Raw genomic sequence first — 14,711 nt, 5'->3', positions numbered from 1 at the left:
GCTCGGACCCGTCGCCAGACCTTCGCCCTTGAGCAGCTCGTCTGCGTCCAGGTCCCCGTCTTTCTTGTCGTCGGGGCCGCCGGGGTCCGAGGGCTCCGGCCCCTCCAGGCCGCCCTCCCCTAGGAGGCCGAGCCGCCCCCGCCTCTGGCGCCGCTTGTGAAGGGGGGACATGGACAGATTTCGAAGGACAGCCATGCCGGTCTCCGTCAACCACACGCCCTCAAAGCGAAAGTACTGGGGCTCTGTAAGGGAGGGGAGGGAGGCGGTCACTCTGGGGTAAAGGCCGACTGGGGGGGCAGAGCCACGGAGGCAGAAAGCAAAGCCCCCAAGATGGTGAACCCCCTGGCGTCCGCACTTCCTCCGTTTCCTTAGGATTCAGGCCAAAGAAGCATTCAGTGGCACTGGGGAAAACTTTTGACTAGCCAGCATCGCCCTGGCTATAGGTGGCCTCCCTGAACCGTGTTCTCTGGCGGGACTATCACCAGGGACAGTAAGGTGGAAAAGGCAGCCATCGGGCTCTGAGCTATGTGGGACACGACTCCGGGCCTCCCTGGGCCTCGGTTTCCTCCACGACACTAAGGGTCCTTACCTGGCTCTTTCACCTTCACAGGCACGAGCTCTGGGGGCGCCACGGGCACTGGAGGGGGAGGAGCAGAGGCAGAGTGAGGGGCCTGCCCTCCAGGTGGCCCCCGGGCCCCCGCCCCCACAGCGTCTGCTACTAACTCACCCACAGGCTTCACCACGTAGGGCTGGCAGGAGACACAGTCAAAGCCTTCATCCGCTGCTTGTTCCACCTCTTCCTCGGTGAAGAGGCTCTCACAACCAGCATGCATCCACCTGACGTTGGGGAGAGGCATGAAATGAGGCCCAGAGGGAGGGAGAGGTGGGAAAGAGGGGCCGCCGAGGGGTACGAGTTCCTCTCACCGGTCGCAATGGCGGCACTGAATCAGCAAATCTTCTTCTACGTAAGGCGCCCGACACGCCGGACAAGTCACCAGGCTGGCACAGGGCCCACAGTGGGTGTAGCTGTTCTGCCACTCGCAGTGGAAGCCTGGTGAAACAGCCCCACACTGCATGCAGCTCACGCACCTGGCAGAGAAATGGACGCTCAGCAGCCGCGGGACAGAGCCGGGCAGCGGCCGGCTGCGCCCCAGCGCCTGCCCTCCCCTCACCATTTGCACTTCCAGCCCCCCTTGGGCACTGTGAGCAGCGGGGGATCCAGACAGTAGGTGTGGTAGCTGATGTCACAGTCGTCGCAGAGCAGGAGCCGAGAGGGGTCGGAGGCCTGGCCGCACACCTCGCACACGATGCACTCCACGCACCTCCAGCCCTTCAGCAGCATCACCTTGGTAATCTGGGACACGGGAAGCGGCCTCAGGAGGAGCACCGAGGGGGACCCCGAGGCCCGGCGGAGCCTAGCACGGAGGGCGCTTCCCGCACCACGGAGCATCCTTCGGAGAAGGCGACTCTCCCCAGGGGGACAAGTGACTTGGACAATGCCCCACGCCCCTGACCTCCTCGAGGACAACGAGCAGCTTAACTAACGCTTGAAGGATGGACACTTGGCAAACCCTGACTTCCGACCAGAGATTCTGGTGCTTCCCCAAACCTATGAACTTAAGGCAGCTCCTCCTGCCTTCCCTTCCCTCCTCGCCACTTTCATAAGTCAGCCTGGGGAGAAGCTCAGGGCTTCTGTCAGAATCCGGCTGTGTGACCAGCTCCGGGGACGGCGGAAAGGCCTCCCCCGGGCAGGGCCCCGGCTGTGGGCCTCGGGCCCTGGACTCACCTTGCTGTTGACGCAGTAAGGGTGGTAGCACTGTGAACACTGAGAGCAGGCCAGGAGGTGGCCCTCCGCCCCTCGACCAAAGCTGCCACACACTACACACATGTCCTGGAAAGAGACAGACGGACGGACGAGCTAAACCCCCAGCCGCCGCCGCCGCTTCTCGGGCCCCCGCGCCGTGCCACGCTCCTACAGAAGAGCTAGCTGCTCCCCACAAGCTCTCGGGTCCCGGGGTGCCAAGGAACTTGGGAGAGCCCCCTGGGATCCTGACCCTGGGCCTGGCCTGGCGGGGACCCTGAGAGAGCGGCACTCCCACAGAACCGATTCCCTCCGTAATCCCGTCGGACACATGATTCCGAGGAGGTCCTCCGAGCCGCCAAAACCAGAGTGACCGTGGCCTCGCCTCGGAGCGGAAGCCGGGAAAAGGGCCCCGGAAGCAGAGCAAAACTCCAGACTACGAAACGGGGGCATCCGGCGGACTCGCCTACCCTCGGGGCCTTTGTGTGGATTCGTGTCACCTCCATCTTCTTCCCTTCTCCCCCTCCCCCTCCAGCTCCTCCTTCCCTTGGCCCTAGCTTGCCTCCACCAATGAGGAGGCTGCAACGCTCGGAGCCTGAGGATGGGGCCGCCAGGGTCTCACAGATGGGGCTAGGAATGGGCTTGTGCGCCCGACTCAGGCCGAACGACTGAGGCTACGACTCTCTGCTCTGTTCCCCCCCGAGGCTTCCTCTGAGCCCCCATGTTTGCCGCGGTACTCGGGATCGGGCCAAGCAAGGACAGTACCTGCATCAGGACAAATTTGTCGGTGTTGGAGAAAAGAACCACGGTATTCTGCATGGTGTCATCGTCTTCCTCCTCCTCCTCCTTGCTGGGAGAGCTATCGATGTCGGCAACCTGAGAGGCCAAGGGAGGCAGGAGGGTGAGCCCCGCGAACCCCACCCCGACCATCTCCCTCCTCCCTGGGGCGATGGGGGGAAGCCTGGGCCGCTGCTGGGACCGAGCGGCCTGAGAGAGGAAAGGGAGCAATGAGGGCGGGCAGGTAGCCTTGGGCCTGCGTGGCGGGTGTGGGGTCTAGGGACAGGGACAGTCGGGGCTGCGGCCAGAAAGAGACCGCTCCTTACTACCAGAGTCTCCACAGAGGAAGTGGTTGACTTCAGCCGGGCACGTCCTCTCCCCCTTCCTCCATGGGCACCCCCCCGAGGTCGACGTCTTCCTGGGAAGCTACTGCTACGGCCCTGGGCAAAAGAAGGAAGGGGCAACACGGACATTTGGGGAGAGTGCGGGGGCTCGAGTGGGAGAAGAGAGGGCAGCAGGGACAGCCTAACCACAGGAGAGAGGGGGATCAACGCCAAGATCCTGACCCCGGGAAGGAAAAGGGCCTAGGCTTCCCCGTGACCCTTCCCAGATCGGGCACCTCGAGAGAGACGCGCTGCCCCAAGCGAGGCCGAGCCGGAGCGGAGAGGCCTCGGGAGGGAGGAGAGAGGCGCGGAGCCCTCTGCTCTCACCTGCTTGATCCGGGAGCGGGCTGGGGAGCTCCGTCGTCTCCCCTTGTCGCCCTCGGCCTTGCCGCCAGCTCCGGTCGTGCCAGAATCACAAAGCAGGGAGTCGTCGGTCTCGGGCAGCGAGTCGGTGCAGAGCCGAAGGGAACCCTCATCCCGGGCAGGGCTGACGTCGGTGGACACCCCCAGCTCCATGGAGAGGGAGCCGCCCCCCTCCGGGTCTGGGGAGCCGAGCAGAGGCTCGGAGCCGGGGAAGCTGGCGCTGGCGTCGCCTTGGCTCAGGTTGGAGATCTCGTTAACAATGTCAGACTTGATGAGGGTGGGAGGGGTGTGTACGGGGGGAGCAACGGGCTCCTCAGGCTCTTCACAAGGTGGGCTCTGCCCAGCCTGCTTGCCATCAGAACCATAGACCTCCATAGGGGTCGCAGGGGCCAGCTCCTCGGGGTCGAGGAGCAAGGGGGAGCCTTTAGGATCACTACCTGAACTGCCAGAGGTCTGTCCAGTCTCTGGCTCTGGACCAGCAGCCTCGGTCTCATCGAGACAGACTGTGTCCTCACCCAGGCTGGAGAAGACATCCAGGGCTGGGGCAGGACTAGGGGCGGGGCTGGGCGCGGGGCAGGAGAGGTCCCCTGCGGGGCAGGCGGGGGGGCTGATCCCACTGGGCTCCAGAGCTGGGCACTCCGGCTCTGTCTCCATCTCTTGGGATTCGGACTCATCCAGGACTTCTGGTGCCTTCTCCAAGAAGCCCAGGGGAGAAGGAGCTAATGGCAGAGGGGAGCACTGTGGAGGAGGGGGCTCTAAAGGGATGGGAGAATTCAGTTCTCCCAGTTCTTCGGGGGAGGCCGGAGAAGGGGTCAAGTCTATAGGAGCTATGGGCTCTGGGTCAAAGCAGCTGGCTTCTGGAGGGGGGCTAATGGGCGTGTCTAGGATAGGGACCTCTGGAGGGGTTCCTGGCTCACTGTCCCCTTTGGCATCAGGGAGCTCCTCTCGTTCCCCCAAGGGAGACAAGGATGGTGGGGCTACAGCAGTGGCAGGAGAGAGTGGAGGAGGGGCAGGATCTGGAGGGGAAAAAAGCAAGACTTTAGAAGAGCAAGATCGGGAGGGACAAAGAACAAGAGTTCGCATTGTTCTTTGAGGGGTACAAAATATCTTCTTGACAACAAACCTGGAACGTGCTAGCAAACTGTATCACTGGCCTCACTTTAACTGATGATTAAACTCAGGCAGAGAGACATCCGGGGCTTGCCCCAGGTCACAGACCATGGAACTGCCAAGAGGCCAAAGAGAAGCCCAGGCTTCCCGACTCCCGTCCTAGACTCTCTTCAAAATGCCACAAGGCCTCTCGTGGCAGACAGGGGGCGAGGCTGGACCCAGGAAGAAGGATGCTACCCCCATCCTTACCTGGTGGTAGCTGAGGGGACAGCAGTGGCTCCTCAGGTAAGAGCAGGGGCTCCAGTGGCATCTCCTCGTCAAGGGGGGCAACCTCAGGGGGGGACGGGACCTCCGATAGGGACTCGACCGGGGTCCCTGCTTGCCCTGCAGACATTTAAGGTTATCCTACTAGTTATGGCTGCAGATATACTCCACAGGGCCCTGTGCAGCGGAGCACAAAGGGTCTCCCCAAAGTCTTAGCGGCTCTGTGAAAGCTTTCGTTATCGAGCAGTTTGTTTGGGGGCGCCCCTCACCTAGTGGTTTGGCTTCACACTGCAGTGGCCCTGGTGCCTCAGACTGTGGGCGGGCTTCCTCCTCCCCCTCCAGCTGTTCCTGGCAAGCTGTATGAGGATCATCCGGTGTACCGATGGGGGCAATGCCAGGCTCTAGTGGTGGATATCTGCAAAAGGAACGGAGAAGGAGACACTATAACCCTCTGAAGGGCCCCTTCCCTTGCCCGGCTGCGAGCACCGCGGGGGCATCAGGGCCTCTGGGAGCACGGCACTGGCTACCCCGGGGCTTCCCAAATTCCACCTCATCGGGGGAGGCTTTTGCCAGCATCAGCATTCCCTTCCCCAACGTGCCAAAGACCCTCTCTCCCACTTACTTGTTACAGACAGGGGGGTTCTGCTCGGTATCAGGGCTGCCCATCCTCCCGCCCTGGGTGTTCTGCTGCCCCTGGCACCGCTCACACAGTGAGTAATTCTCATACCACTGGCAGTTGGGATCCAGCTCTGCTGGGCACGCCCCACAGGCTCGGCACACCCGGCATGTCTGTGGGGAGACAGAGGGCATCCTGGGCATCGAGTCCGGCACGAGGGCGAGAGGGTGCCCGAGCGGAGGCCGGGAAGAAGAGCCCCAGACGCTCACCTTGCACTTCCACGACTCAGGGGGCAGGCTCTGGATGGCTGGCTTCAGGCAGAAGGTGTGGTAGCCCTTGTCACACGCCTCGCAGACTAGCATCATGGAGTCCTCCCCAGGCTGCCTGCAGGGGAGAGGGCAGAATCCAGGATCCAATCCGGTCCCTTCCCAGCTCTGCCTGCCCTCCTCCCCATCTCCCAGCCTCCTCCTAGCCCATACCCACCGGCAGGTTTGGCACACTTTGCAATCTGGGCACTGCCAACCGGCACGTTTCCGTGCAGTCAGGGCCGTGTCCAGGCAGGCCCCGTGATAGTGTTGCCCACAGCTGGTACAGAACAGCAGGTCCCGAAGCTCCCCCAGCCCGTCACACACCACACAATGGGCATCCTCTGGTGGTGGAAAAGGAAAAGTGAAAGGCCAGAACATCCAAGTGACCATGCCAGGAGCGCCCGGTCCCTTCCCGGCGCTCACCCAGACGTCCTGCCTCCTCGCCATGCTCCACACATAAAAGCTGCAAAGTCTTCATAGACTGGAAGGAACCACTGGCAGTGGCACAGGGGAAGTGGTAGAGCCGTGGGCATCCAGGCGATCGGCAGGGGATGGAGGCTCCCAGCCTGGTGCAATGGGAACATCGCTGCCAAGGCAGAAACCCGGCCTCAGAACCTGACCCACCTTCTCCTCAGAGCTAGCGCCAGGCCCACATTCACTCAGCTGCGACTGATCTCCAGCTCAGTGTGCAGACTAGACACAAGGAAGCTGGGCACAGGGCTCCGTCCCCTCCACCCTCGGCCTTTTCCCCGTGGCCTACCTGAGAGATCCCTGAGAAGATAGCCTTGTCCACTCCATGCAGTTCCGGCCCATCCTGGCCCTGCACGCCCACTGACCATGCTGCACACCAATGGTGAGCCCAGCAGGGTCCTGGACGAGGAGGCAGAGAGAAGCGGGGTAACAGTTAGCACCAAGAATTCCCCTCTCCCCAGATGACCTCTCAGCACCCCTTTTCTGCCCCCAATTCCTCTTTGTTCATCCCCTCCCCCGGCAGACTTTCTCCCATCCCTTACCACCAGGCTTTCCCAGATGGGCAGGTGTCACGCCCTCAGGGAAGCCAATCTGGGACAGGTCATCACTGGGTGGCACTGCCTCTCCAGGTCCGGGCCCCCCAGGTGGCACTGCTGGACCCTGGGGCCAGTCTGGCGGAAGTTCAAAGCACCTCAGCTCCCGTTGTCCATGGAGACTCCATTCCCCGCAGTTACAGAAGGCACAGCGCCGAAGTGGGCCCTTGCTGTAGGCACACAGTCATCGACACCCACATCAGGCACTCTCCTAGCCATCCTGGGGGCGACACTCCCACCCTCCTAAAATACCCCCATTTCCTAGTCCCTTCCCGGATTCTTCTGAAACACAGGGACTCCCAAAATCTCTCCTGCAGATCTTCAAAAGAATTGTCTCCAGCAGAGCCTCTCACTACCTCCAAGTCTCTATCTCTCATCTCCCATAGGCCAGTTACCTGCAGTCCTGGGGAGGGTCCTGGGACTTGGGGCTCCCTGGGTTGTGAACAGAGGCATCCCCCAAAGATGGGTTGGGGGGATCTGGCTCAGTGGGGCCTGACTCTTCAGAGGCTTCAGGCCCATCAGCTAGAAGGACAAAGAATGAAGATCAGGCACCGGCTAACATTCTGCCCGTGCCTGGCTGTTTCCCTGACCCGACCCAATCACGGACAGAACCTCCAGCCTCTCCTTGCATCCAGGAAGTCCTTTAAAGTACTGAGAGGAGAGAGAGCTAGAAAGGGGGGCCAGAGCCCTAGGAATACGAGGTAACAGGAGGCTACCCCAAAGGCTAGACTTGGGCCCCCATCACCGGGTACCACTCCCCGTCCCTGCTCCAGGAACAAGTTCTCAAGCTACCACCCATCTCCCCTGACTTCCCAAGCTCACCTGCCGGCTCGGAATCTTTATCTTCGCCAGAGGGCTTCGGGTCGTCCATTCCTCTCTCCGACTGGGCAGTGCCCTCCCGGGGAGACCTGGTCGTACAAGCATAAATGCCCAAGATGCCACCCTCTGACACACCAGCACTCCTCTCCTAGTATTCCGGAAGGAGGGACGGCTCTCTCTCTAGACACTGCAAGTACCTAACTATGCCCAGGAGTTCTGGTCCTCCTGGCCTCCATTCCCTTCACCCCTTGAGAGCTGTCCACAAAAGGGAGACTCCGGTCAGGAGGACTCCGATCTGAAGCACATCTAACACCAAATATAATCCCCTTCACCCCCAGGACTGTCTTTTAAAGGCAACGTTTTTTGTACCCTGCTTAACCCCCTTAAGCGGAACGGGCCTGTCCCCAGTTTCATTTCAGCCACCATCCTGAGGTTCAACAGTGCCAGGGTCCAGCCTCCTTTCTCGCTGCCCCCCGCCAAACACCCTGGAGGCCAGCACCCATCCACTTCTTCTCTGGGGACACATAGCCCAAACTGGGCTTCCCCCAGGTAAGGTCTGGGGCCTTCCCTGCTAAGGCAGAGGAGGATTCATGGGTGCCAGAGCCCAGTTAAGGGCTGGCCCCACAACAGATCCCCTGGTTTAAACTGGGGCTTCATTCTGAAGAAGAGGGTTCCTCCTCCCCACCCCCATTGGCTCCCTGCCAGAGAAGCTGGCCCTAATTCCTATCTCCACCCCGCTTCCCAACCTAGTCAACCAGCACAGTCCCCTCCCCCTTGCCCCACCAGGGGTCTCACCTAGCCTGGAGTCCCCAGGCTGTTGCCCTTAGCAACGACAACAGCCCTTCCTTCTTAGATGCCCCCAGAAGCAACAGAAAAGGGCCCTGGGAACTACTGAGCATGTGTAGCCAGGCCTACCGCCGGGCATGCTGGGAGTTGTGGTCCTTGAAAACACATTGCCCCTGACAGGAGTTCTAAACCAGAGGACTGAGGAGTTTCCTTCCCCTTCGGACAAGTAAGGTTTCCACTTCCTCAGTGGGAAGAGGGAGAGGCAGGGGGTAGGGAAAGATGGAGAGAAGGTGGGCGATAGGCCAAGGCCAGCCCAGTTGTTTCAGGACCCAACCTAACTTAGAGCAGAAATACGCTTCCCCTCCAAATGGGGGAAGAAATCAGGAGAGAGAACTGTCATATCCTACTAGACTTTGCCCCCTAGAAAGCCTGAGCTTTGCTCGTGGCCCTCAGATCAAATCACTTCCATGTGGAGGACAAGGAGGAAAAGAGATTAGGGAAGGGGCAGGTGTTTCTAGTGTTAGGATTGGGGGATTGGGTGAAGAGGAGGCAGCCGAGTCAAAAAATCTGAAGAGGGATCCAAGAGGATGGAGCTTTTATGGTAGATCCCAATTTGCTCAGCCATGCCTCACCCTTCCCGTCCCTGTGATCAGAAGAGGGGCTACTGAAGTCTCGGGATAGAGCCCCAACTCTCTACTAAATCCAGCTGGATCTTTCCAAGAGATAGACTCCTACAATAGTTCTTAAGATCAGGGAATAACCCAAAGACCTCAGTACCTTCCCTAGACCCAAGGCCTCTAGAATCCTGAGGATGGAGTCTGACTCTTGAGACACTTGGGGGGGGGGGGGAGGGAAGGGGAGGGGGAGGGAATCTTTTTCATTTCCCCCAAAAGGTACATCATTCCACATCCTACACCTTTCTGGCCAGGAGAGGCCACCCCACTGATACCCACTATCTCCAATCTCCCTAATTTGGACTCTACTACATCTCCAGTGGAAAAGAACAGGATAGGGCAGGACAACCACTTAAGCATCCTATCGGAAATCAACTGTCAGCTCCATGGAAAATATCCCAAAAGGAATAGGGCATCTCCAGCCCTCTCTTCCCATTTGATGCAAGCCCTAATCCTATTTAGGAAGTCTTGGGAGACCCTCAACATTTCTTAGAGACAAGAACATTCTGTTACCTCCTGGTCCTCTCAATCAGGGACTCTCACCCAAAGTCGAGGCCAAAGGAGTCACAATAGCAAGAAACAAAACAAAACAAAAACAGTGATAATGCAGTGGGGTGGGAGGAGAACCATCTTACACAAGGCCAAAGGGACAAATTCCTCTGTCCTCCCCCGTGTACAGCCCTCTCAAACTGAATAGCCTGGCACTATTAGAGAAGAAATGGCCACCCCCCCCCCCAGGCAGGGTAAGTGACACCAGCAATTTCCCAAACTATATCCTTCAGACCTTGAGCCCCCTAAAAAGCCTCAGAACCTTCAGCCTCTACCTCCCCATCTCTACAGATTACAGAGAAAGGCCTGGCCTAGGCTTGCATCAAACATCTTCCCTAACCATCTCTTTCCTCCTCTTGTTGAATTCTAGGCAGACAGACGTTGTCGAACAACAGCCAGAGTCCCCAGGTTTCTAAAATCCACTTTCTAAAACTTCCCTAATTTTAAACACTGAGGCCTGGGTTTCTCACACCAACACCTCTTCACTTGCCAGCAATCAAGACCCCTTTCCAAGTCAATCCTTCGACACAAGAGAAAAAGCTCCCAGATGACTACAGAAATAATACCTAGCAGGATTTAGGCAAGGGAGAGTAAGGGAAGATCTTCTAGGACCCCAGAAAGTGAGCAAAGAGAATGGATGATTTTGCCTACTTTCCCAAAATTTCCTAAGGAAAAAAGGAAGAGACTGGCTTTATTTTAACTCCATTTCCCCTCCCTAACCCCTATACTAATTGCTCAAGCCCTCTTTTCCCAGAAAAGCGGGAAACTGGGGCCTAGGGAGGTGAAGGGCCTAACCAAGCCTTTGAGTGATCAGCTAGCTCTGCTGAGGGACTCAGGACTTCCTCGTTCCCAAGCCACACCTCTCTTCACCCTAATTTTTGGGACAGCCCCCCAGAAAGGACCCTAAAGCCAGCAAGCTCTCCCTATGGATCCTCGGGGTCATCCCTGGCCTTCTAGGGTCAGCCACACCTCATCAGAGTAGTCCTGGGGGGCTGGGGGAGCAGAGCATAGAGACTAAGGGGCTCTATCAATGAATAGGGCTGGGGCCTCCAGAGATTGGAAACAGGCAGCACAGCTGCCGCCTGTTTTACACCCCTACCAATGCCATCTCTCACTACAGGGTTAATACCAAGAAATCTTTCAAGGACAGGGCCCACACTTCCCTAGTTTCTAAACTGGGCCTAGGGAACCCTGGGGTGGGAGTGCGGAGGGGGATGGGGAGTGGAGACTCCGGTCAGATCCCTTCAGCATGGCATGACAGGTGGGGGTACTGAGAAAAAAGGCACCTGTCCCAGGAGAAAGCTGGGAGAAGTGAGGAGAATCCTGGAGCCTGCACAAATGCTCAGAGCCCTAGTCACAGGCCCTCCAGCACAGTCAGCACGGATCTGGCCACTTCCCCTCTGAGGAAGGCAAGGCCGCTCTCCTAGCCCAGTGGGGGCAAATCAGAGGACCAGGTTAAGCCCCAGTTGCAGAGGGGTTGGAGAGGTGTGGGAGGGGCCAAAAAGGGCAGGCGGGAATAGCCAGGGGCTCATGGGCAGCAGACCCTCCAGGCCAGATTCGGAGAAAGCCACAAACAAAAGCCATTTTTTCCGGCCCACAGTCGCAGGAAACAAATCTCTCCAGCCTCCTCTATAATCCTCTGGAGATTATGTCCATCCCCAAGAGAGGGAAGGCAACAGGACTGCGACAGCATTAGGCCTCCCCCGGTCAATTTGTTTTACTGGGCAGGGAGTATTGGGGAGATCAGCATCAGGGCCGTCTCTGCTTCCTTCTAGACCTGGCCACCCCTTCCTTCACACAAGTCCGGCTACAGGAACTCCTATTGCACGAACAGGAAGGGGGAATGGAGGTGAAAGCGGGAGGGGTCCCCGAGTCCAAGGCGCCAGGCAAAAGTGTGTGTGGAGCGGAAGGGGGGCTTACGGTCAAACCAGGCGGTGGAGTTCTCCCCAGTCCCCACCTCCCCCGGACACGAGAAGCCTAAACAAGGCGGGAGAGGAAGCAGCCCCAGGGGCGTGTGCGGACTGCTGGGACAACTCTAGCCAGTCCCGATAGCCGATCATCCTCCCAGCACACACAAAATAAAAACACACCTGGACTGTGAGGAGACTTGAGCCATCTTTCCCGGATCTCAGGCACACCCCAACACACCAGGCCGCAAGGCAAGCCTCACTTCTGGTCTCTGGACGGACATTGCCAGGAAAGCCCTCCCCTAAGCTCTGACACCCTCGCTCCCCGAGTAGAGAAACTGGCCCCTGCTAAGAGACGTGATCTTGCTGCACCCATTGCCGGGCCCGGGCAGTGCGGACTTCACTCACCTCTTCACAGGGCGATCCAGAAATCTTCACCCGAGAACATGGCCACAGCTCCGGCCGCTCCCCGACCTCCACCCGCCAGGACGATCACAACCGCCCCCCACACGGGGGGGGCCAAAGAGGGGCCAAGAACGGTAAATCCAGGTCGGAGCGGGCCCCCCCTTCAAGAAAAATTTAAAGTGGATGAAAACACCAAGCGGGGAGTTAGTTCTCTGCTCTCGGTCCCAGCCGCTTAGGTTTCCTAAGCAAAGCCCCGGGGCGGCGAATCCAGAGCCGACACAAAGGGAGCACCCGTGGCTTTGATCTTCGGCGAGCAGCCTTCACCTCCGAAGAGCTGGTCCGCCTCCCAGCCCCGGGCCCGCCGGGCGCCCCCCCACCCCACCCCGCGATGCCCAGCGCCCGGTTCCTGGTGGAAGGAAGGCTGAAATGCTCTCGATGGAACGCGGGAGGCTTCCCTTCGCCAGCCCAGATGGAACGCGGAACCTCTTCCCCGGCTGGCCCGGATGGAACGCTGAGACACTTCGGATGGAACGCAGAAGCTCTCCCCGCCTCGGGCCCCCTGAGGCCGTGCTCGCTTAGCTACATTGAAGCGAAGCCGGCAGGGCCTCGGGAGTGAAACTGACACACACGCACGGGCCCCGCCGTCTCCGCCCCAACCTCTCTCTCCTTCCGCAGCCTCGGGCCCCGCACCTTCTCCTCCTCCAGGGGAAGGGAGGGTCGGGCGACGAAGGAACGGGCTGTAGGAAGCCTCTGCCCGCTCCTCTCCGGCCGCTCCGGGCCCAGCTCTCGCCTCCCTTCCCCTCTCGCTCCGAGGGCTGCCCCGACTCCGATCCGGCCGGATCAGGCTGGCTTGCACTCCACTATCGCGTGCAGGCTAGGACCACTGGGGATCTAAAGGTACATGGCCCAGCCCCGGCTCCCGGCGCCGGGGGTCAGGAAACTGAGCGGAAAGTGGGGACCAAGGCAGCCATTTGCAACCGGAGAGGAAAGTAGTGCAGCAGAGACACAGCTCCGCCTCCCCCCTCCGCCTCCTGCGCGGCCGGGAGGGTGGATCCTGCCAACCGGGCTGCTCTGCGGCCCGAGATGTTGACGGCGGGCGTAAAGATCCAGAGAACCTCCTGCGGAAGAATCGTGAGGGGGCTTGGGCCGAAGGACCCAGTTGGAGAAGGGGAAAAAGAAGAGGACGAGGCCCTATTTTGTGTTGGACCTGAGCGGCGGAGGGACACAGTTCTTTCGGTGGAAGGCTGTGACTCTGCAGTTCTGCGCACACGCTGAGGAATCCCTCCGCTTGAGGTTAACCCCGACGGCGCCGGTCAGACCTATGCGCAGACACGTGGGATTGAAGTTCTCTTGAGCTCTTGTCCTTCCCCACAATTTTCCCCAACGGCCTATGTTCCGATCGGGACCTGGAACCTATAAGTCCACATTTCCTCTGCCTCTTCTCTCAATTTATTCTTCTCGGGATTCCCAGGACCCGAAACTCCAGCTCCCCCCCCCCCCCTTGGTCCTGGGGCATTCTTGCTAAGGAGGGGGATGGAAGAAGAGAAGAGGAGACTGGGGATTGGCTGCTGCTCTGCACCCTGGGAACTGGAGTCCCCAAACGGAGAAAGTGAGGACTAGGCTCCCTGGTCTCACAGGAAGGATTTTCTCTACATTCTGGGCACTGTGGAAGACTAGAGCAAAAGCCTCATCTTCCCACTCCTGGGAGAAAAAGGAGGCTAGAGGGGAGCGGGGAGAAGTGTGTGCCCCCTCATTTCCTCTGATAGAAAGGCAGCGATCCTTGTAGAAGGCAAAACAGACTCCCTAGCAGACTCGCTCTTGTTTCCTGGCCCAAATTGAGTTACCCGGGACAATTGAGAGAAAATCCCCTTGAAATACAATCCTGGCAAACCTGGGTGAGAGGGAGGAAGAAGTTCTCAATTATTAGAGCCGTGGAGTTTCCCTGGGCCCAGGATCCTGGTTCTGGGCCTTTCCAAAGCCATAAAGAGGGAAGAGGGGAGGGTCCTCCTGAACCCTAAATTCAAAGTAGCCCAAGTTTTGTGGGCCTCCTTTCCCTGTTTCCTCACCTCTTATTCTTGAATCAGTACTACAAAACAAAAGATTTCCTTTTTCAGGAAAAGGCTTGCCCAGCAGCCCAGGTTACCTTTTTTTTAAGCCCTTATCTTCTGTCTTAGAACCAGTACTATATTGGTTCTAAGGCAGAAGAGTGGTATGGGTTAGGCAATGGGGGTTAAGTGGCTTGCCCAGGGTCACACGGCTAAGAAATGTATGAAGGCAGAGTTGAACCCAAGACCTCCCACTCTAGGTTTGACTCTCAATCCACTGAGTCACCTAACTGCCTCCCAGGTTACCCTTTTCAAACAGGCACAAATCCCAAGGAAGAGGAGAGTAGATAGAAGGGAACCCCAACTAAAAAGCCCAGGGAGAGAGACAACATTCTTCCAAGAAAGTCTTTAAGTTCACTTGAAGCTGTTCCACATTTGTGCAGTTTTTAGAGATTTCTAGTATTTGCTCTTCTGCCCAGAGGCACCACAAGCAGCACAGGCTACAAATACTCTATTGCAAGTGGGTCAGGTCTCAGCTAAAAGGGAGTTGGATTTTAATCTCCTTTTGATCCCAGTCTGTCCTAGGAATAGGAGAGCTATAGGCTACTGAGATTCCTATGACTAAAGTAGAATGCCAGCTGGTAGGATGAGAAAAAAAAGGAGCAGCTCAACTCGACCTCCCCTCTGCCCCCCCAGCCCTGCTAAAGATCAGCTCTCTGGGCCCCAGAGGCAAGACAACTTAAGAGTCCAATAGTAGGAATGTCCTGAACTAGGGAAGATAGACATTTAAGAGGATCCCAGGTTTCAGTGCCCCTCTCAAGCAGGAGCCCTTGGCCCTTT

The 14,711-nt window shown here is 58.6% G+C and overlaps 1 protein-coding gene and 1 long non-coding RNA gene across 9 annotated transcripts in view; one reads left to right on the top strand and one right to left on the bottom strand.

Moving 5' to 3' along the window:
• The window catches only part of KMT2D (lysine methyltransferase 2D), a 33,991-nt gene extending 20,710 nt beyond the window's left edge, over nt 1-13,281 (bottom strand). For 2 of the 8 annotated variants that reach the window (XM_056798326.1, XM_056798328.1), the window contains exons 1-20: nt 11,830-13,281; nt 7,509-7,594; nt 7,082-7,208; nt 6,636-6,856; nt 6,383-6,492; nt 6,046-6,208; nt 5,798-5,963; nt 5,584-5,698; nt 5,321-5,487; nt 4,968-5,113; nt 4,684-4,818; nt 3,289-4,340; nt 2,905-3,018; nt 2,567-2,677; nt 1,787-1,891; nt 1,173-1,354; nt 925-1,089; nt 728-837; nt 590-637; nt 21-242 (exon numbers count right to left, since the gene is read on the bottom strand). In XM_056798326.1, the coding sequence (XP_056654304.1) occupies nt 21-242; nt 590-637; nt 728-837; nt 925-1,089; nt 1,173-1,354; nt 1,787-1,891; nt 2,567-2,677; nt 2,905-3,018; nt 3,289-4,340; nt 4,684-4,818; nt 4,968-5,113; nt 5,321-5,487; nt 5,584-5,698; nt 5,798-5,963; nt 6,046-6,208; nt 6,383-6,492; nt 6,636-6,856; nt 7,082-7,208; nt 7,509-7,557 (3,508 nt within the window). In that variant the 5' untranslated portion in view covers nt 7,558-7,594; nt 11,830-13,281. The remainder of the gene's footprint in view (nt 1-20; nt 243-589; nt 638-727; nt 838-924; nt 1,090-1,172; nt 1,355-1,786; nt 1,892-2,566; nt 2,678-2,904; nt 3,019-3,288; nt 4,341-4,683; nt 4,819-4,967; nt 5,114-5,320; nt 5,488-5,583; nt 5,699-5,797; nt 5,964-6,045; nt 6,209-6,382; nt 6,493-6,635; nt 6,857-7,081; nt 7,209-7,508; nt 7,595-11,829) is intronic. The other 6 variants (XM_056798327.1, XM_056798329.1, XM_056798330.1 and 3 more) reach the window with 6 other exon arrangements.
• LOC130454481 (uncharacterized) lies at nt 8,338-13,945 on the top strand. The gene is made up of 2 exons (XR_008912075.1): nt 8,338-8,517; nt 9,885-13,945. It is a non-coding gene; the product is annotated as an uncharacterized LOC130454481 (long non-coding RNA).
• Nucleotides 13,946-14,711: the final 766 nt, after the last annotated feature.

This window comes from Monodelphis domestica, chromosome 5, assembly GCF_027887165.1.
Source record: "Monodelphis domestica isolate mMonDom1 chromosome 5, mMonDom1.pri, whole genome shotgun sequence".
NCBI lineage: Eukaryota > Metazoa > Chordata > Mammalia > Didelphimorphia > Didelphidae > Monodelphis > Monodelphis domestica.
The sequence above is the reverse complement of the archived record's forward strand: the minus strand, read 5'-3'. Positions and strand labels throughout refer to the sequence as shown.